The sequence below is a fragment of the Lagopus muta genome, chromosome 10 (genome assembly GCF_023343835.1).
Source record: "Lagopus muta isolate bLagMut1 chromosome 10, bLagMut1 primary, whole genome shotgun sequence".
NCBI lineage: Eukaryota > Metazoa > Chordata > Aves > Galliformes > Phasianidae > Lagopus > Lagopus muta.
The window spans coordinates 3322719-3343757 of record NC_064442.1 but is presented as its reverse complement, the minus strand read 5'-3'; the positions used below and the strand labels follow the sequence as shown (position 1 = coordinate 3343757).

Here is a 21039-nt window from a genome sequence, read left to right as displayed (position 1 = left end):
ATGAGCCTGTGACAGACACAGATTTGAGAGGTGCAGGCAGACTGATGTTTGTTCCTCAGGCCTCACTGTGCTGTGGCTCATGGGAACAATTCTTCACATCTTCAGGGAGAACCTCTTTGAAAATCATTTCTGTGCCAGGCTACTTGTGTACATGTGTATTTTTTTCCAAACTGATGTCAAATGTTTGACCCCTGGCAGCTGCATAGAGAAGTGCAATCAGTACTCAAGTGCATATATCGTTTCTATTCTGGGGGAATATGCAAGGGCTCATCTACAGATTCCTTATAACATTGCTTCTGTAGGTTTATTGTATTATTCTATGGTATTTGAGATATTACTGTAGTTGAAGAACAAGAGTATGAATTAGAAATGCCTCTCTCCAAAACACATCTGTTCACTCTCTGATCTTGTCCTAGAAAGGAAAGAATAGAAATAAATATGAAGTTCTTCAGTCTGAGAGAGGAGTCAAATCTTAGCTCCAGATTCTTAGAAATGTTCTGAAAGATAACACAAAGGGGCTTCTTTTTGTTGTGCCTACTCAGAAATACATTTATAGCCCATGCATATCACAGAAGAACTTATTAAACCAATTCAGAATAAATAGTTGTAGCTGATGTGTGTCTGGTTAACATTTAGTAGTTCCGTTATGTCCTTGAATATGGCAGGTAATGTTTGTTGTGTTCTAGCCTCACTGCAAAACTAGTCTTGACCCACTGGGAATGACAGGAGTTTGGTTGCTGTGGTAGAGAAGGAAGTTAATGTGATGCAGGCCAGTTACTTATTTTCAGCACTGTGTGGATGGCAGTATTGTGAGTGATTAAATGGAATCGATGAGACATCTTCCCCTTGTGGTTGCCTCCTGTTCAATGTTGGCATAGGAATTGCTTTGATATGCCCAGAGCTTGGTATCTTCTTGCTGCTGGAACGTTTGTGTGAAAACATAGTAGGAGGATGAGCACTGATGTCTTAAGTGAACACTAGATTATTTTTTTTAATGTGTTCCCTGCGCCCTTATGTCTTTCATTATGCGTGGTACTGTAGATACAAATGCTCTGTTGTTGTCATATACCAGTTCTGTTGGTCCTTCCATGGTTTTTGCTTTGACTTTTTTTCTTTGATAGCTTGATACAGGTCTGAGGAATATTTTTTTCAGCCGTCGTGGCAGAATCATAGACATTTGAATAGCTGGAATGGGAAGTCTGTGTTTTATTATAAGTTGGGTTTTCTGACTATCAGCAGTTTACCTGAGGATGGTTCATTCATGGCCATTTGATGATTCTAAAATAAGGGAAATAATGTTGTAACAGATACCCTTCAAAGCTGATTAATGTCTAGTTTGTAGGACATATTTGATCTAAAGGAAAGCAAGGCAATGAGCAAGCAGTTGAACTCCATCCTAATTCGTAGGAGATGTTGATGATTATTGGTCTTGATCCTTGTGGTTCTGTTGCTACTCAAGATACTCTGTGAGTATTGCAGATTGTTTAGAGCACGTGTCCAGTTTTTGGGTTGCCTAGGCCACACTGAGTGAAGAGGAATTGTCTTGGGCTGCATATAAAATATATAAATAATGTATACAAATGAAAAACTCCTTTTACTTTTCATATTTTTATTAAAACATAAAAAAGAGGGCAGCAGAAACATGAAGCTACTGGGTTGGATGCACACAGTGGGTAATCCTTCTGGGTTGTGTCCTTCTGTCCCTCAAGAGGACCTCATAAAGCAGTGTCTCTACCCTCTTTTCCAGTGCAGGAGTCAGGGTTGAAGACAGGCTCTTCTTGCTTTATCAGCTTGACTTCTGTCTTTCTCTCTTTGGCATTTTGATGTTCCTTGAGTGATGCAGCAAACCAGGGTTAATTTAACTTACATTGGGCTGTGTTGGCTTTGTATGTTCTATTGTATCAACTCATCAAACTGAAATGATACAATTTTAAGAAGTCTTCTGAAAAATGACCTGTTTTCCCATTTGCCATCTGTGCCCATGAGAATTTTGGCTAGTGTCAGTGATCCTCTGCACTGTATAGCTTTGCTGTTATATGGTGAAGTGCAGCGTAAGGCTTAGGCTGTACACCAGGTTGACAGCAGTCCTTGAAATATGCAATGATTTGATTAACAAAAAAAAAGTATTAAAAGCAATCTGTCCTAATCTACATCATGTAGTTACTGTGAACGTGCACTTTCTTGTGAAAAGACTGCAGTATTGGAATAGTCGTGGGTTCGGGGTAACTTAGAGCAAGCTCTGAATGTTTAACTAAATATCTTAGCATGGGAAATGCTCACTCAAATAGAAAGTAATGTCTGCCATGACTTGGTGTGATAGTGGTCATGTCATATTTTCAATAGAAGCGAAGCAGAATGCAGGTTCAGTGTACCTGCTGCTACTTAGAGTAGTGTAAATATGCCACGTCAATCTTGCAGAAGCTGTATTCAGTGCATTGTCTTGCATTATAATACCAAACTGGAATTCCTGTTTCACTGCCTCTTCACAAAATGCTAATGATGAGCTATTGTAGGAGCAATCCATGTTCTCTAGTCACAGACATGCTTAGTGTCAGGGATTTGATTGTCAGATCATAGTTGGAGTATGTGCGTAGAGCTCATCTGCACTTGTAGAGCCTGCAGCATAAAGAAGCAGATGTATCTCCGCAGCCAGATGGAGCATATGCCAAGAGACACGTGTGGAGAGCATAAACAGAAAAGCTGGTGTTGAAATGCTGTGTTTATAAACCTAAAGCTTTTTTTTATTTTTAATCCAGTTCTCTCCACCTACCCAGCATTGCTTCTTCTCCAGGCTTTTGATGAGCAATGTGTTTTTTGAACTGTTCTTGTTGTCTCATGTAGAGCAGCAGTTTAACCTTGAACACTGTTGTATTTTGGTAGCACCTTTCATTTGGTTCATAGTTTCTTTTAAAATTTGGGTGAACTTGGTGTTAAAATGAAGATCTGAGAATTATATGTAAATATATATGGCTGCACATATGCAGATGTAAAATTAGATGAAAAAGACCTTCAATTAATTGATCTTATTTCCTTTCTTGATAGTTTTCACACTTTGCTGTATACCTGATGTGTAGATATCTAGATATGTATTTGGTACGTAATTTGGGCTTCTGTATTTTGGCATTAAAAGCTAAGAATGAAGATGCTGGAAATTGAATGAGTTCCTTCAGAAGTGTTTTCCTTCGAAGTGTTTCATAAAAGAAGTTACATGGTAAATTTTTAAAAAGGAAGAGAAGAAAATGCTCTCCAGCTAGCTTCCATGGCAAATGGAAACTGATGGCTAAGGGGGGTTAAATTTCAAAATTTACAGCCTTTTAGAAGGAAGATAGTGCTGAGAAGTGATACCTTGAATGTTGAATTACACGCGTTGTCGATTGTAGGAAGACTGACAGTGCTCGGTTAGTTTGTATCACTTCCCATTCCTTCATATCTGATAGATGGAGAGCTGCCAGAAGTGGGCTAAAGTAAGTTTACCTGAAGTAAACAAAACAAAAAAAAAACCCCAAGGTATGGGGCAAGGAGGATGAGAAGCTGTGAATAAATGCCAGTACTCTGAATATTGCTGTCATGTGTTGCTATTGTTTGGAGCACTTGTTTTGGTCTCCACATAACTTTGACCGCACTGTAGCAGCAACTGGTAAGCATTTAAAAGAATTAAGGAGCTTCAAAATGGTTTCAGTTGAGTGAGGAAATGGCTTGATAATCTGTTCAGGAGGCTGAGGAAATGTAGGCATTATTGGACCTGATTTGCTAAACAATTATGTAAATGTAATTATACTGCATAAATAACATTTTGAATTCTTTGAGGCGGCACACAAATGCCTCTGAGACATCTTAAATCTCAAGGAGGATTTCTGTATGGTGAAGGACTAAATTACTTTTAGCTTTCCTTAAAGAGAGAAAACGCATAAGAGCTGAAGTGCTTTGGAAGAGGAATGACTGTGAAACTTGCATATATAAAAGTCTTTGTATGGTGACTTGAGTCTATTTCTCTGTAGTGGAAGCATCCACTGTAAACCTGACTTGTAAGCAGGGTACGTTTTGGGGCTTCATTTTCCACACGGGGTTCAGGAAGAAGCACATTCTTTGAAACGTTTTCAATACTGCCAACGTTCCAAATGCTGTGAGCGCAGGGACAGAGGATAGCTGTGTTTTCTGTGCTGAGCAGACAGTTGCTGCCTACCAGCGGGTGTTGTTCTCTTGCTTTCATTGCCACCTCCCATATTTGGGAAATGAAGTTCAGCACTTAATCCCAAAAGTCTGTCTTTTTTTTTTTTCACTTGCTTGTTCTCAGGGTTTGTCTATCTTGCATCTGATAGACTTGTTCTGCTTTAAAAGTAAAATATTCTCTTCGTTCTTTGTTAGCTCTGCGGACGTTGCTTTGGGCATCCTGGTGAGCAGCACTGACATAATTAAAAAAAAATAAAATAAAATAGAAAAGACAGACTCTTAGTGACTTTAAGAAAGCTGACAGTGCTACAGAAAAGTTTTTGTTCCCAGTCAATGTCATTTTGTTTCTGGCAATTCTTTATATATTAGACATGAAGGAAGTGGGTTAGGCTTAACTTCTTACAGAAGTTTTGGCTCGCCACCAAATAACCTAAAACTCTGCTTTCCTTGTGTCTAAACCAATGATTAAGCTTAGTTCTACAGGGTTAAAAGAAGTACATTTTGTTTCAGTCTCAATACAAAGCTAGTGTGCTTGAGCATAAATAATATATAACTAATGTGCACTGCTGACTGGATTTCCTTTTTTAAGGTCAGAGATTGAAATCATAGGAGGTATTTTAGTATCAACTGTGAATTGTATTCTTCCTGATTTTATTTGGTTAGTATATACAGTGTAGCTTGATTGAAAATCTGAAGAGCAGCTGTGTTGAAATGGTATCTGGAAAAATTCTAAGGTGTTTTGGATGTTTGCAAATAACCTGAGAATATTCAGCGGAGTTCCAATTATGCGAGTTCTTTTTTGGTGTTGCTGTTGATGGTGTTGTTTCCCAGCTGCTTTGCAGTGTGTTAGAAGAACATTTTTGTTTCTATAACGTACACAGGGCAGGCACACAATGCCCAGATCACACAGCACTGCACTAGAAATGCATATCAAAGATCAGCTGTTGGTTTTGGTGTTCTGGTGACATTGTGTTAAGTGGGATTGGAGTTTCCCTCCAAGAAAACCAGCAACTTCTTACTCCTCACTGATACTGGAGTTCAAGCAGGCAATCATACAAAGATATAATTATCTTCCTTGTATTAACAAGTTCTTCAAGCTTTGCTGGTCTGATTTATTCTGCAGCCTGTGTGCTGTTGCAAGATTTGGAATTTTACACTGACAGTTAGAAGAGCATATTTTTACTTTGCGATTTTCCAACTGGGGACCATGGCATCTGTTAATCGAGAGTGAATTTGGGCAAGCTGTACTTGCAAAGTACAGATCCCAGAACATTGCATCTTCTGGAACTACAACAAGGTTAAAAACTAATCTTTCTGAAGATACTCCTGATTTCAGTGGAGAGTTAAAGCAAGCCTGGGTTTTGACTTTCAAGCTCATGAATGTAGTGGTTTGATAATGTCTTCTGCCTCTGAATTAACCACCTTGCAGAAGAGGCAGCAGAAATGCCAATGTCTTAGTCAGTGGTGTTCAACAAACAGTGTTGTAGCACTCAGAGGAAGGAGTGTGTCTGCTGTAGGACACTTCACTACCAATTTTCTTTTGGAGTTCAGTTTCTAATACGTAGTGTTTTAGTGATTTTCATGTTTGGACCTTAAACTGATGTTGTTTCTGCAGTAGAGGGCTGAGAGATGCTGACTTCCAAGAAAAATTGCTCTAGGTCTTCAGTCTTTCATATAACCTCCCTGTTGCATCCCCAGCATGTAGGTGTGATGAAGAAATTGTAGTCATGTGATGGAGATTGTGGCTTGCTCTGTCACAAAGCCAGGTGTTTTGCTAATAGCAGTGTGGCCCATCTAAGCTGTAATGTTCTCAGCTCATCTGAACAGGAGGCTTGCTATTTGTTCTTTCAGCTGGTGTGTTCTGCTCGGTAACTTTCCTGTATCAGCTGTGCAGATACTTCATTTGTGGTGGTACAGACCTATGACCTTTTTGCATCCCTACCCCCCCTTTTCAGGTTTCTGGTTTGATAATACTAAATTATCTGAAGTGTGCCAAGAGTTTGAAATGCTTTCTGTTATCCTTTCTACTTCTGAAGTTATAAGGAGAAATAGCACATGAAATGCTTGAAGTGGCAATCTGGCATTATTGCATAGGCCGGTTGACTGTAAGAATCCCACTTCCATTCTTTTTATATCAATGAATTGTAATGAGAGTTAGATTTTTCTTAGCGAACCACTAAGCAAGTTTAGCAAGCAGAATAGCAAATAATATTTTTACGAAAGAATTTCTGAAAGATCATGAAGTGTGTTATGCAGCTGAGTTGTTAGATTGGACAACTTTTCATGCTCCATATGGCTTATCTGCAATGTGCTGTTGCTGGAAGGAGGCATTCAGTCCGATGCTACTGTTGCTGATTTTATGTTTTAACCATTTTGTATTTATGGAAAGGTACACGGGAGGATGTGTGTGTATGTATACATCCTGTCAGTTAGTAAGGACTGAAAACAACATTTATGTACCATAAAATACAGGTGGGTGCTCTTTTGAACTGTCTTACGGGTAGAACTGTACTCTTACTATTGCTTTTGTTTGTTGAAAAGATTATAGAATATGTTTAATTTGTGAGTTACTGAACTGTTTCTGCTTCTTGAATATGTACGTAGGTTTGCTTTGTCCTTTGCTTTTAGTAATAAGATTGACTTAGATGGTCCATTGATTACTCTCTAATTGAAAATTCTAGTTGAAGGTGCTTTCTGTACTTCAAGTAAAAGGAAAAACTGCTCAGTAATATATGATTTAATGATCAATTAAGTTGTATAGAAAGTGAAACAAAGACAAATGTGTCAAGTGTCAGACAGCTTGGCTTCGTTTTCTCTGAGGAAACGGCATTGTCAGTACTGCAGGATTACTGACCATTTTAAGCCCCAAGAAATTCACTTGGGAATGAACAGTGCAGCTGCTTGTGTGGGTCACTAACTGCATTGGGAAGCCCACAGCTTACTGAAAGTTTCTCAAAAATTGTAAGTAGGAGAGCAGCACTTCCTTCATCACTACTCCCATGCATTGTATGATATTCTGAAGTGGATCTTACAGAAGATAAAACTGTTCTGCAGTAATTGCTGGTGGTTTATCTATTTAAAATAACATTTCACAGCAAAGATGGTTCAAGCTAGAAGTCTGAAAACCTTTTGTATGTGTTATTTTATATAAACGAGAGTTTGAATCCTGAGTGCCATCTTTATCATATCTTGGAGGAATTTGACAGCTAGCTTTCATGTTTGGCAAGCTAAGGATGCGTGTTAAAATTTGCCAGATACTGGAAGTGCTCCAGCATTTGAAACAAGACCCTGTCTTTTCTGAGAGTGGAATATAACAAGGACACTGATAAAAATTTCAAGTCATGAACATTCAGCATCTGTAAATGATTGAATACCTTTGCCTAAAACTGAACTTAGCAGAGCATTACCTAAAGGGCTCTCCCTCTTGTTTTATGGCCCACCATTCTGCGCACTTCTCAATTCTGCTTGTTTTTTCTTTTTAACCACAAAGTAAGTAATACTAAACGTTTTCCTAACGTAACATTTGGCTGAGGAGTATAATAATTGTGGCAGAACTTATCAAGATGCGCTGTACTCACAGTTCTTATTATCTAGATATCTTTAGATATCTTTGCAAAACATCGATTATTTACTTATTTTTTTTCATCTTGTATTACTACTACTCGTTGAGCACAAGCATGGAAAGCAGTATGTAACTTAGCCCAAAGCTCTGACTTAATATACCTCAGTCAGGTTGAGGAGCCCACCAGAAAGCTTGGTGGGACCTTGTTCATTGGGAAGTTAAGCTGTCCAAGTTGCCTAGCTGTGCAAATGTCCATCATAATCTGATTTAACCTCTTATGCATTGCACTGAAGTTTTGAGAACTGGGCACTGCGTGCTCTATAGCTTTACTCTGCTATTTTGCTTCATATGTGTACTTGTGGCTATGACTAGAATGCAAAATTCTGACTGCTAGCATAGGAAAATGCAAAGTGTCTGGCAGGGATAGTGAAAAGAAAAGCATTAGGCTGAACCTAAGCAGCCTTTTAACTCACGGGGAAGGAAAACAGCTTCATGATGACATCTGCAGATGCTTAGTAGTTAAAGTTGAGCATATTAATAGAACCTGTGGAAAATCTACAAAATCTGTAAACAGTGCATGAAATCCAGTCCGTGTTACTTAAAAAAACAGAAATTAAAGCCTACAGAAATAGCATTGATGAGCTTCCTACACAAAACACTGTTACTAAGATGAGTTATGTGTTTTTCTCTGGCTGCTCGCTTGCATTACTTGTAAACTTTGGTCCTGCTGTATTTTAGACAGCAGCAGAATTTATGCATCTGATACTGCAGGGTCAAGCTTGGCATTTATGGAGCCATGTCGTTACTTGGGAGAAAAGAAACAGAAACGATGCTGCTTCTGAGACTGAAGTGACCTGCAGGAAGCTTAGAAACTATAAATAGCTTCCTGTTACTAAAAATGCTCCTCATAATAAGGGAGAAATGATGTATGTAAGGGATGAAGCGCAGTGCTATTATTCGGGGTGATAGGAGTGAAATGTTCTGTGTTATAATGGAAGAAATTCAGCCTAGTTTTTAGCATGTAACAGGGAGCAAATAACAAAGGGATCGTCGTGCTTTCATTGTGACATTTTGCTGTGTGTCAGCGCTGCAGCCATACGTGTAGTTCTCTGCTCTGTGGGAAGGGGGGGTGAACTGCCTGAAAGGAATTTGCCCTTTTTTTCCTCCCGCTGATGTTTCACATAATAAGAATGAAAACTGGGTGGGAGTCCGGGGCTGTGAGTGCCGTGTTTTTCTTTTTCCTTTGTGTAGGAATATCTCAGAAAAAGGTGGGGTTTTTGAGGAGGATGTTGTTATCACACAGTGGTCTACAGCTGCCAGAAAGGCCGGGCCAGTACCGCTGCCTACTCGGTATCTCTGGTGCTCAGCCCCTGCATTGGTACACCAGCTCATTCCTGCTATGAGCACTGGCAACAAGCAAAAGTAAGTTGTAGCATGGCCGAGGAGAACTCTCCATCGTTTTAGTGCAGAAGAAAATGGCTTCCTGCAGGCTCCAGCAGAAGTCTGAGTTGGCTTAATACTTTTGTCCAGGATCGCACAGTTTCTGTGGCAGTCACTTGTTGATGTCATTGTATCAACTGTACCCTCGGACATTTCAGTGATCCCCTTAATTTGGACAAACGACTGTAAAGCATGATCTCTGTAATTTTCTGCAGAGGTGGAACAGGAGGCTGATCCTAAAGAATACACTACAGCTGAGTAGCTCAGTTATCCTTGGATCTCTCTCTTATGATTTTGTTGGTTTTTGAACCTCAGTAGGAAAGACGTTAAGGCAACTTGGGCTAACACTACTGGTATCTGTGTTTCATTGTTGTGAAGCTCCAGGTGTACAGTGTTGTGCCTCTGGATCTCGTGGTTATTCCCATCTCAGGTGGTAGAGTTTTGCTCAGTCCCCTCTGCCCTGCAAAGGCACTGTGTGAGTGTGTGACGGTCACATTGTGAATGAGAAGCCTTTGGAATTTGATGCAGCAGCATCTTCTCTCCCTCTGCTATTGCATGGCAGCTCTCTGGAGTACCAGGACACTGTTCAGTTGGTTATCCTTTGATAACCATGGTGTACATGCTTACTAAGGCAGCAGTAATATTTAGAAGTGCTGGTGGTGTCTCTTCCATTACTTCATGCCTAAGGAATACTTACACTTGAATTTTTTTTTTTTAAGTGTTTATTCCAACTTTGTACTGCCTCACATCTTTTCCAAGCCCAGTCTGGAACAGCAGAAACAGAGCTAGCCACTGTTTTTATCTGGAAGGGTTGCCTTTTCTAAAGGAAATAAAATCTTTTTCATTTCAGTCTTAGTAAAATTTTGGAAATGTTTTTTCTCATGCTTTCAGATGAAACAAAAAAAAAACAACCCAGCACCAGTAGAAATTGCAGAAATCGAGCTTTTATCTTGATTCGGAGCAGTGCTGGTGGCAACAACCTTTTCCCAACTTGTGTAACATCAGTAGGCTATGAGAACCAAACAGCGAGGACTTTGAATGAGCTAACATTCCTGCTTCATAATGCACTTTACATTTCATGTCCTCCTACTTTTGCCTTTTAAGGCAAAAAAATATTATTTCCTGAGGTTACAGTGAACACAAGCAAGTCCTCTACAGTTGTGCCAAGGGAGCTGGTGAGGAGCCCAGATGACTGCTATCAGCATTCTTGCCCTTTTAACCATGTGAGAGCACAAAACAAGCTGCTTGTGCTTTTTAACCATTAGCAACACATCCTTCCAGAGTTGGACACAAAGCCTGTTATCTTTCCTGCAGAGGAGGACGGTTGGATGTTGTCATTTAACTCTGCCTCGGGTAGCAGTAATCTGTACCTGGCAGTTCTGTTTCTGCTTTCCAGAACTGCTGATGACCAGTATTTTGAGCCAGTGTAAGTTTGTGTGACAGAAGATAGTTACACTGTGCTGGTTTAATATCATCCTTGCTTCCTCATGGGTCACACCATACATAGCTATCGTATTTCTGTTCCCTTTGCACTAGCAATTAAAGTAGAATGTGTCGAATTGCAGAGAGAAACTAATTGTTTGTCTCTTGTTTTGTGAGAACGTCTCCTGTTCTTTAAATGCTTCTTGCACAGGCAAAATGCAGTGCAATTAAAATGACTGTGCAATGTGTAGGGAAGGTCAGGAGAACAGTGTGCTGTGTGCTTGAGTAGTACTTCAGTCCTCCGTAACTAGCCCAGCCTTTCTCATACAGCATTTACCAAGCTCTGCCGTTCAATAAACAAACCATAACATACATTAATATAAAATAATAATTTTGTTTATCTCAATCTTACACAGTGTCACAAAAAGAGTCTAAAGCTTCTGGGCCATTCTGCAGTATGTGAGTTACCACAGCTGCCAGGAGCGTTTGTGTAGTGACTTCACACGTAGCAGCGACGTCGCTTGGTTCTTTTTAAAAGGATTTCATACCTGCTGTGGTTCCTCTCAGCACTTGCTTTAGTGATTTTCTGAGAAAAATCAATTCTTTCCTCATTTAGCTCATCGGGTCTAACATCAAAGCTGCAGAGTGTCAGTCACTGAGGACACAGTGCAGCTCATTGGCAAACATGCTGGAACAATTGCCAGTAGTTTTGGATAAGTCTTAGAGGAAGTGGAAAGTAATACAGATTAACTCCAAAAGCTACACATTGCCTTAAATCATCTGGAAAATAAGACTTAACACAAGAAGGCAATTGGAGTGAGCATTGAATAGCAAAACTTGGAAGTCAGTGTTCTTTTTTCCCTCTAGTAAGAAAGTTTGTTCTGTATTAGCCTCAACTGCAAGAACTTTTTTTTTTTTTTTTGTCTACAAAAATGTTTGTGTATCACAGCAGAAAAATTAAACTGTTAGAGGAATTTCTTTCATCTTCAGAGTTTGTGAAATTTGGATCTTTATTTGTCTCGGAAATGACGCAGAATCATAGAATGGTTGGGTTGGAAGGGACTGTAAGGATCACCCAGCCATCCTCATCATGAGCTGGCTGCCCCCATCAGCTCAGGCTGCTCAGGGCCCCATCCAGCCCAGCCTTGGGTACCTCCAGGGATGGAGCACACACAGCTATCTGGGCAGCAGTGCCAGCGCCTCACCCCCCTCTGAGTAATAAATTTCCACCTGACCTCTAACCTAAATCTCCCTTCTTTTAGTTTAAAGCCATTCCCCCTTGTGTCCCGTCGCTTAACAAAGCATCGATAAACAAAGCTCCTTCAAGTGCTGGAAGGACAAAGGTATGCTGAGTTATTTACAGTCATCGGAGAAACGGCAGAATGTAGCTATAGCTGTAAGATCCACAAAGGGTGAGGTTAGCCCTCGGAGTGGAATTCAGCTCTGTCCCATGGCCCTGTTCCCAGCAGCCGTCCCTGTGCTCCGTGGGCAGGGCCCCTTATCGCGCCGCACTGTGCTGCGTAGGCTTCGCCTGACTCTGTGAACAGCTGACAGCATTCCTCTTGTTAGTACAGCCGCGAAGCAGGAAGGTTTCACCGTTCTGTTATGGCGCAGTGATAAAGTAGCAGTCTTTTTATGGTTAGGTCCTCAAAGTGACAGTGCGTGTTTCAGCGATAAAGAGACAGAGCTCGGGATATCAGACCCAGACATATTATCTGTAACAGCACACCGTGCCTCAAATCCTTCCACAATGACAGGAACCCCATCTGGAGTGAAGGTTTCCAGAATCTTAACCGGGAGATACTGAGCATTTTCCTTCCTCATGAGTCAAACGGAGTTAACCCCATTGTTATCGAAAATAAAAATAGCTGCTGGCCCAGAGGAAGGATGCCTTTCTGTATTTTCTGAGCCCGTTCCTTTGTATTGGAGCTGTGAGCATATCATCAGGCCCATCCCTGAGGATGAGTCCCAGTGTTACACTCACATTTTCACTTAGTTGTTTTATAAAAAGGGGCATTAATGAAAGTCCCATGCTGTAATACTTTAAGTTGCACTAACCCCTTAGGAACTAGGCAGAAGTTCAGCACTGTCTGCTGTGCATTTCTTGCAAATTCTTTCTATATAATACCTAAACACAGCTTCTAAATGTCTTGCACGCTGTGCTGAGCACCCTGTTAAGTACCTATTTGGGTTCTATTTCAAGCATTCCGTGGGTTGCAGGGGTTAAGCACAATGCAGATTACACAGTGTCAACATTTTCCCTACTGATATCAAAGTGTAGAGAACTGGCAGCCTGACTTGTCAGGAAGGACTGGGAGGGATAGCGGGCTCCGACCTTGAGCAGCCGGCCCTTGTATGGCCACATCCATATCCGTGCCCAGCGGATTGGCTGGCGGGCTGGGATCAGGGGGCAAGCGGGGCTGGAGGGAGCTCCACCTGTTCCCCATGTGCTGCTTCAGTGGTGGCATTTTTGTGGGAGTTCCAGGGACGGCGTGGGATACAGGGAGCCGGCCGAGAAACCCGAGAGGGGAATTATAGCTTGTGATGACCTGTGATATTAAAGAATTTCAGAGAACGCCATTGGATTTTAGTGCTGCTTAGAAGCTGAAGTAGAAGTAGGGAGTGTTTTGCACACGTATAAATAGTAAGAGAGTTTTGTGTAATTTTTATTGTGCTAGATAGTGCTTGAATAAAAAATGAATGCCTTAAACTAACCTTTTTTAAACACGTAATGTTCAGTACGCTATGGAAGCGTAGCTTCTACCCGAAAGTGAATTTCTTTCTGTTGCTGAGAATGTCGACATGTGGATTTCAGTTTTTTTAGGGTCTTTTGGTGTAAAGTTAATAAAACTTGCATGCCTTGTCAGCAAAAGGAAGCACCACCTCCCTGCCCCTATGGTCCCACTGTTGGCTCATGTAGAACTGTTGAAAAATGTGTATTGCTTTCCTCTTGTAACCCATCTTTAAAACATTTCTGATTTTTCTGTGGGTAGCATTTTAAATTGTAGTTTGTTAGAAATGAGAACTTGTAATGAGAATTTTGATTGTGAAGTAGATGAAAAAGAGAAAGAAAAGGACTGCAAGCATATCAAATGGATCTTTGAATTGTTTGCTCGCAAGAGCTGCAGGTTCACATCCTTCCTCAGCAGCTTATTCGTAGTGCCTGCATTGTAGACATGCTCTGTTTCTGGGGAATGTTGATGCAAGAGTTCCACCAGCAAACAGGAAGTACCCCACAAAGCGGTCACATCAAGTTAGAGTAAAGGAGTCTGAAAAAGCTTATATTTAGCAAACTAAGTCATGTTACAGAGGGATTATGTCATTTCTTTTTATACTTTTTGCACTTCTTGTTACCATGCAGGATGACTGCAGTGCAGGAAAATCCTGCCTTTGTAAGCCAGTGAGACCAAGTGTTACATATATTCATGAAATGCAGTAGCTACATTCAGATGAGAACTGTTAGTCGTTGTATCGCTCGACTTCAAGCCATATGCTTTTAAAAATATAAGGGATGCTGAAATCAATTTATTAAAGATCCAATAAAGACTAAGATGTTTTTTAATTACCGATGAGGACATTAACTCCTTTGCCATAGGCTGACTGTTGGAGGTCTGTCAGACAACTGTCCCCTATCAGCCGGTGTCTGAAACCAGTTTGGTGTAGAACACTGGAGAGATGGAATGATTTTAGGTTCAAACTGCCTGTGAGATGGCCCCTTGGGAGTCTATGCCTCTGACTGAACCTTTTCTGTTGGTGTACTATGCCACTATTTTGAAAGACTTAGCTTGTCTATTGATTTTTGTCTGTGAAAATTTCTTGTAGTTTCAGTGGCTCTGAATGATTCGGTAGTATACAAAAGATCTTGGCAAGTTAGTATGATCTGTATGTGAATTTTCCAATTGTATTTCAGACCTTAAGAAAGAAAGGCCTTAATGGTTGTGAGAGCCCTGATGCTGACGATTACTTTGAGCACAGTCCACTATCGGAGGACAGATTCAGCAAACTAAATGAAGATAGTGATTTTATTTTCAAGCGAGGCCCTGTAAGTACTTTTATTTTATCTCTACTTTTTATTTGTTGATCCTTTTTATTAACTTCATTATTTAGGCTCTGAACAAGAAGGAACACAGAGGGTGCGACAGCCCGGACCCTGACACTTCATATGTGCTCACGCCACATACAGAAGAAAAATATAAAAAAATAAATGAAGAGTTTGATAATATGATGCGGAATCATAAAATCGCAGTGAGTACTAAAGTATGGTTTGTGCTTCTATTACATGCATGAGAGTTTTCACAGGTGTTGCTTACCGCTGTAAAGACAAGAGGCTGTATTGGTTTGGAAAGGGAAATGTGTATTTTCATGAGGTAAAATAAGGTATCGATACTCACTCTTGATAATTACAATTTTTTCATAAGGAGTAGGAAAGAAAGAAATTGTGTCTCCAGCTTCTCAATTATGCACACAGATTTTTTCATGCTGTGTGGATGTGAAGTAACGTTTCTAAATTTCAGGACCTTAGCTTCCTTGCCTAAAATATTCTAAAAAGACAGATTTCATTATGGGATGTAAAAATCTTATAGTCCTTCTATCTGATAAAGATTTTACAATATGTTACAATTAGAGTTGGCCCTTTCTATTACCAAATCAATTGACTCAATTGACTTTATTTTCCTGAAGGCAAGATTTAGAAAGGCGTTTAGGTGTTTCAGAATGACAGTGGGATCCTCAGAAAGATTGATATCTTGTTGAAGGCACGTTCAGCCAGAGAACATGGACACCAGAAGAGCTTTTGAAAATTTTGTAATGAGCATCTAACTTAAATATTTATCATTTGCTGTAAGTCACTGAATTGCTTTAGGAAGATATTGTCACCAATCCCATAGTGCGATCAGAGCATCGTTTCCATTTTAATATTATATAATGAAAAAATGAGCCCCGTGTGTTTACAGGGCAGGATGTCCATGTTCTCATGAGTTTCGTATGTGCTCTTTAATTTATGAGTGCAAGGTAAAAAGATTCAGCGGAGTACTCTTAGATGAGAATTATTGGACTGAAGAACTTTGGGGTTAACGGTAACGGAAATTTTGCATGATCTTCTCAGAGGTGTGATGCTTAGTTTCCACCTACAGGAGCAGTTAGCATTGAGTGTTACAGGTGGAGTATCTTCTGAGAAAAGTCATATGGGGCTCTGCCACGACCTTTACATTTTTTAACATTGTCTAGTTGTAGCAATTAAAATGAATGGACTGGCTAGGTTAATCAGCATAGATCCTGGCGTAAATGAAGAGTGTGTCCCCACAGGACTGCTAATAGTGAAAATGATTTAATTGATCACAGCAGTAGAACCATCTCTGGGAAAAGAACAGCAAACTGGCAGTCTGACACCCAGAATCCATTCTTCTTGCAAATTCTTTATCCTTGAATGTAGCCAATGTCTTTTATTCCTTCTTTGTTTTGATGTTTTTGCTACCTGTGTTTCTGTATTGAAACATCTTTAGGCCTCATCTGTTAGTATGATACAGTTAAATTGCTCTCCATTGATGTTTTGTGGTCTTCCTGAGCAGCTTAAGTTTTCTGTGTGGGCATCAATGTAAATAAAAAGGGAACGTTAATTTTTAGCTCTGTAGTTCTGTATTTATAGTTTAAATTATACCTGTTGTGGTTTTGTTTTCAGTACTTCTGGATCTTGGATAAGAATGTAGCTTCTTTTATTCTAGTGCCCTTATTACTGTTGAAAGATAGAAATGAGGCAGAGTGAAGAATTCAGTCAAAACCAAATGCATACCATAGATGGACAGATGCTGTTGTCCATCTGCATTGTAAGGAGTGGGGGAAGCTGTCATTCATAGATTCTATATTGAGAAACCTATGGAAAAAATGTTCAAAAATGTTCTTACTGTTAACTTCTAAGCATTGTTTTAAGCACACTTCAGCTATTTCAAGTTTAGTTTGAGTTAATGGAAAGCATGCTATTTAAAAGCATCCTTTTTAATAGATAATAAACAGTTTCTTGAAGTAGTTTCCCGTGAAGACAAGTATCAGTGCAGCTTGTCATTACTTAGATGCTGTGAATGATTTGCTAGCATTACATTGCTGTGCTTCGTTACTTCTTGCTTCCATCTGTGCCAAAAAATGATAATTATTCTGAGGAATGCTTCAGCATGGAAGCTGTCATTAGTTCTCACTAGTAAGAGGTTTTGCTTTTTGCATAAAATGTATTATGGTCTGTACATCAGTGTAGAATTACTGTTGTATTTCAGATGATATCAAATTATCATTTAGAAGTGTCATTCTGTGTAAATTTTAAGCTGCATATGACAAAGTACATCTCTTAAATATACTTGCTAGGTCATGAGCGTGTGTCATCTTCAGCTGACCTCTAAACTACCACCTCTGTCAACAAATTCTACTGAATTTTTCCTCTTAAGCTGTACCTGTCATAGATTTGTTGCAGTTACTCTGAGAGTTGTGAAAGAAAATAGTCCCTTTTGTTTCAGAAACACAACACTGTCAAAGGATAGGAATGAGACAAAGGCCAAACAAGTTAGTCATAACCAAATGAGTGCCATAGATGGGCAGGCATTTAAACTTTTGAGTCAAATAGTTGTTGAATAACAAACATATATATACTGTGGAATAATAGTTGCCTTTTGAATAGTGCTGTGAGAATTGGAATAAAATGAAAAATAAAAAGAGAAAAACATTTACACAACAAGAAAATGGAGTGGTTATGCAAGCAGAGTTTTGCAGAACACGTCTCAGAAAACAACAATCAAAGTTGGTTAAATTCAAATTACTGAAGTTTGTAAATTTATGAACTTATGAATTTTTGGCGTGTTGGAAAGAGGTTCTAGAAATTAGTAGCAATATTTTGGCAAGATTGTTAGTAGAAAATGTTATTACTAATTGATTCTTTTTTGTCTTATAACTTTTTACAATGTGCATGTTTATGCTTACATTTTGAAGATGTAACAGTTTGTCGATTCATCAACATATTTATCTTGTTATGGCTTTGTAATAATCCAAATTAACTGGTGAATTTATTGTATTTCTGAGCTATATGAATATCTTCAGGTTTTTGTATGTTAATCTCCTCTCAGTGTTTTGATAAGTTTATGAGTAATTCTTCTGGAACTGTATTTTTGACGTATTATAATTCAACACCAGACTGCAACAAATGGATGTTTTCAGATTGTATGATTAATGAATTACAGTTTCAAAACTAACATAATTAACTCTTATAATTGTTGGCAAACTTGTAATGTGTATTTTTTATAATGTGCTGTGTTTGTGAATATAGTGAATGCTAATCTTGTCTCATGTGTTCTTTGCTTTCTTTCCTCCAGCCCGGCTTGCCTGCTCAGAACTTCTCCATGTCGGTTACGGTTCCAGTGTCCAACCCCAACACTTTAACCTACAGTAACCCAGGGAGTTCCCTCGTATCCCCATCACTGGCAGCCAGCTCATCATTAACAGACACGACCATGCTCTCCCCACCTCAGACCACCCTGCATCGGAACGTATCACCTGGGGCCCCGCAGAGACCACCAAGTACTGGCAATGCTGGTAGGATTTCAGTACCTTTGTGCTTTCCCTTTTTCACCCTTCTTTATATTTTTATTAACAAACAAACAAACAAAACAACCCACAATGTTTTTTTTCCAATGTTTTTTTTTAGGTGGAATGCTGGGGACAACTGACCTCACAGTGCCAAATGGAGCTGGTACCAGTCCAGTTGGTAAGTGTGGTATCGTGTTTGTGCTGAAAAATAGTAGCGTGGTTTCAGTTTGCACACTTATTCAGAAGCAGTTTTTTAATTTTGATTCCATTTGGTTAAGGAAAAGCAAAGGACGTAGTTATTAAATTGCCTTGTAATTAGTGAGTTTTGTAATTTTTTTATCGGACCTTTAACCCTCATTTTAACCCTCATGCTTTTTCTACTTCAGTGATAATTCACATTTTTTTACTGCAGTTGTTTTTAGTTGTTTGCTGCTCTTGCTTTTTTTTTTTTTTTTTCTCCCTACAAGTGGGATTACAGCATGCTTGAGAGTTATTTCCCCCCCCCCCCCCCCCCCTTTTTATTTTTCCTTTATTTAAAATTCTCTGTGCTTACTAAACTAGCTGTGTTCTGAAGATCTAGGTGCTTGATGCTGGTTCTGGTGCCTATCAAAATGATGAAAATTCAGACTATGTTGTTTGTATTGCTATGTATATCTTGCTAATTATTTTCTAGCTGTTGGACAAAAACAGCTTGGAAAACAATAGCAAGGTTCAGTTTTAATTTTGGAAGATGATCAGCATTTCTTTCCAATATGAATTAGAGACCTTGCCAAATAATCAAATTCACAGTATTTTTAGGTCTTCAGTAAATTGATATAATAGCGTTTTTTCAGGTAAATAAATCTTTGTCTTGCCTAGACAAAATTTAATACTCTGATAGTGATCAGGCAGCCACTAAATTATACAGATAAACAGAATGAATGATAGCTCACCCACCTTCTTCATATTGCTTCCACTCCTTGAGATGTCTTGGTAACTGAGAGCCAATTTTGGAAGCACTTATAGCTGTCTTCGATAAATGTTCATGGCAAGAAATGAGAGGAGCATCTCTTGACCTTCCAGTATTTGCCCACTGGTTACTTAATGTGGCACTTGAGAAAAAGTTCTTTGAAGATAAACTCAGTTGATAGGATTTATAAATAAAAAAGCTGCAACTTCAGCATGGGATTGACTTTCCATTCTTTCTCCATTCTTTGGCTATATGCAGCAAATAAATATTTAAGTATGGCTTCCATTGAGTAACATTTTAACGGTAGGAAAAAACAATTATTTTTAGAAGCTGTGGAGGTCACACGTTGATTTCTGTAGTGTTTCTGGGAGCATAGGAAGTTCTGCACCAATATGTGAAGGAACGTCTTTACAGTGAGGGTGATGGAGCACTGGCACAGGCTGCCCAGGGCAGTTGTGGTGTCTCCTTCTCTGGAGATATTCAAGACCTATCTGGACACTTAACCTGTGCAGCTGCTGGAGGGGACCTGCTTGGCAGGAAGGCTGGACTCAATGGTCTCTGAAGGTCCTTTCCAGCCCCTACAGTTCTGTGACTCTCTAGTCAGAGGAAGTTTATTATCAAGACACTGCAGTCATCTTTTCCGAAATCAAGCTTTAGTGACAGTGGCTGCAGGTTTAAGACTCCTGTTAATAAGAAAATAAGACAGTTATCTACAGCACTTGCTATGGGGTATTAAACGAGGGAAATACCAATTTTCATTAGCTTGATGAACATATTTAATGCAGCAGAAATGCTTTCCTTCTTGCATTTATTAATAGTTTATGTGAAAAGTCAAAATGCATCATTTATCTCTTGCTTTCCAGAACATCACACCCAAAATGTTACACACATACCCACTCATTTCTAGAAAGATTTTCATTTAAATAGGAGTTGTGGCTATATAAGAACAGTGGAAAATCTGTAAGAAGTACCTCTAGCAAAAAGCAGATACCTCGTTAGTACCACAGTACTAAATTACAGGGTCTGTAAAGTTGTTGGAGCTCCACAGTCCACTAGAATGTGGCAGGACTTCCTTCAGATACTGTCAGGTGCACAGTAACCTTCTCAGTTGCATAAACAAAATTGAGTTGCAAACAAAATTGAGATGCATGCATAAATAGACTGAGCCTTGGCTGCTGCTTATTAAGAGTATACTTCAAGTTAATATCTGCATAAAACAGTGGTTTTAGTTTGTTGTTATATTTACTGTAGAATTCACTTTAAATGAAATGCATTTTCTTTTTTTTTTTCTTTTTTTTTTAAATTTATTTATACTTGCCAAGAGTAGAGAATTCTGGAATAGATATAGCTGTGAAAGGTCGTGTTAATTTTTCGTCTCTCTGCAGAGATGCCAGAGATCAAGGTGTGGGACTCACAGTATCCACATTTCCTGATATTCTCTGCAAACAGTTGCACCAGATGATCTTGGAGGTCTTTCCAACCTCAGCGATTCGGTGATTGAAACAAAGGGAAAAGCAGCTCTGAGTCTCCGTTAGGAAGTTTTGAGCATTGATTATGCTCTCTTTTAATTGAAAGATGCTCACACATTTATGTCTCTGAGTGAAAAACAAGTAGAGGTTATCTTGGGAAGTAGTTCATGGTAAAATCTTGCATAAAATGGCTCATTTAATTCACATGAGGAACTTTTTTTTCCCTCATATCCTATGCATCTTGATTAGAATAGATGATTTACTTTAGCAGTCAATCTGCCAACAACAGTTCTTCTGTGGAAAGGAACTTTTTCTGATGAATAAAAATATCTGTGTGTTGTAGCGAAGATTGGTAGGTGGCTTTTTATGGTTAGAACAGAAAATTTTGTGATCGTTTTGCATGCAGCTGTCATAACTCTGAGAAATCTATTTTACATTTTTTGAGCTTTTTTTTTAAGTTAACC

The 21039-nt window shown here is 39.2% G+C and overlaps 1 protein-coding gene across 6 annotated transcripts in view; it reads left to right on the top strand.

The window, feature by feature from the left end:
- MEF2A (myocyte enhancer factor 2A) overlaps positions 1-21039 on the top strand; it is a 77917-nt gene that overhangs the window by 34905 nt on the left and 21973 nt on the right. For 2 of the 6 annotated variants that reach the window (XM_048956826.1, XM_048956827.1), the window contains exons 3-6: positions 14505-14636; positions 14702-14839; positions 17944-18163; positions 18276-18335. In XM_048956826.1, the coding sequence (XP_048812783.1) occupies positions 14505-14636; positions 14702-14839; positions 17944-18163; positions 18276-18335 (550 nt within the window). The remainder of the gene's footprint in view (positions 1-14504; positions 14637-14701; positions 14840-17943; positions 18164-18275; positions 18336-21039) is intronic. The other 4 variants (XM_048956824.1, XM_048956822.1, XM_048956825.1 and 1 more) reach the window with 2 other exon arrangements.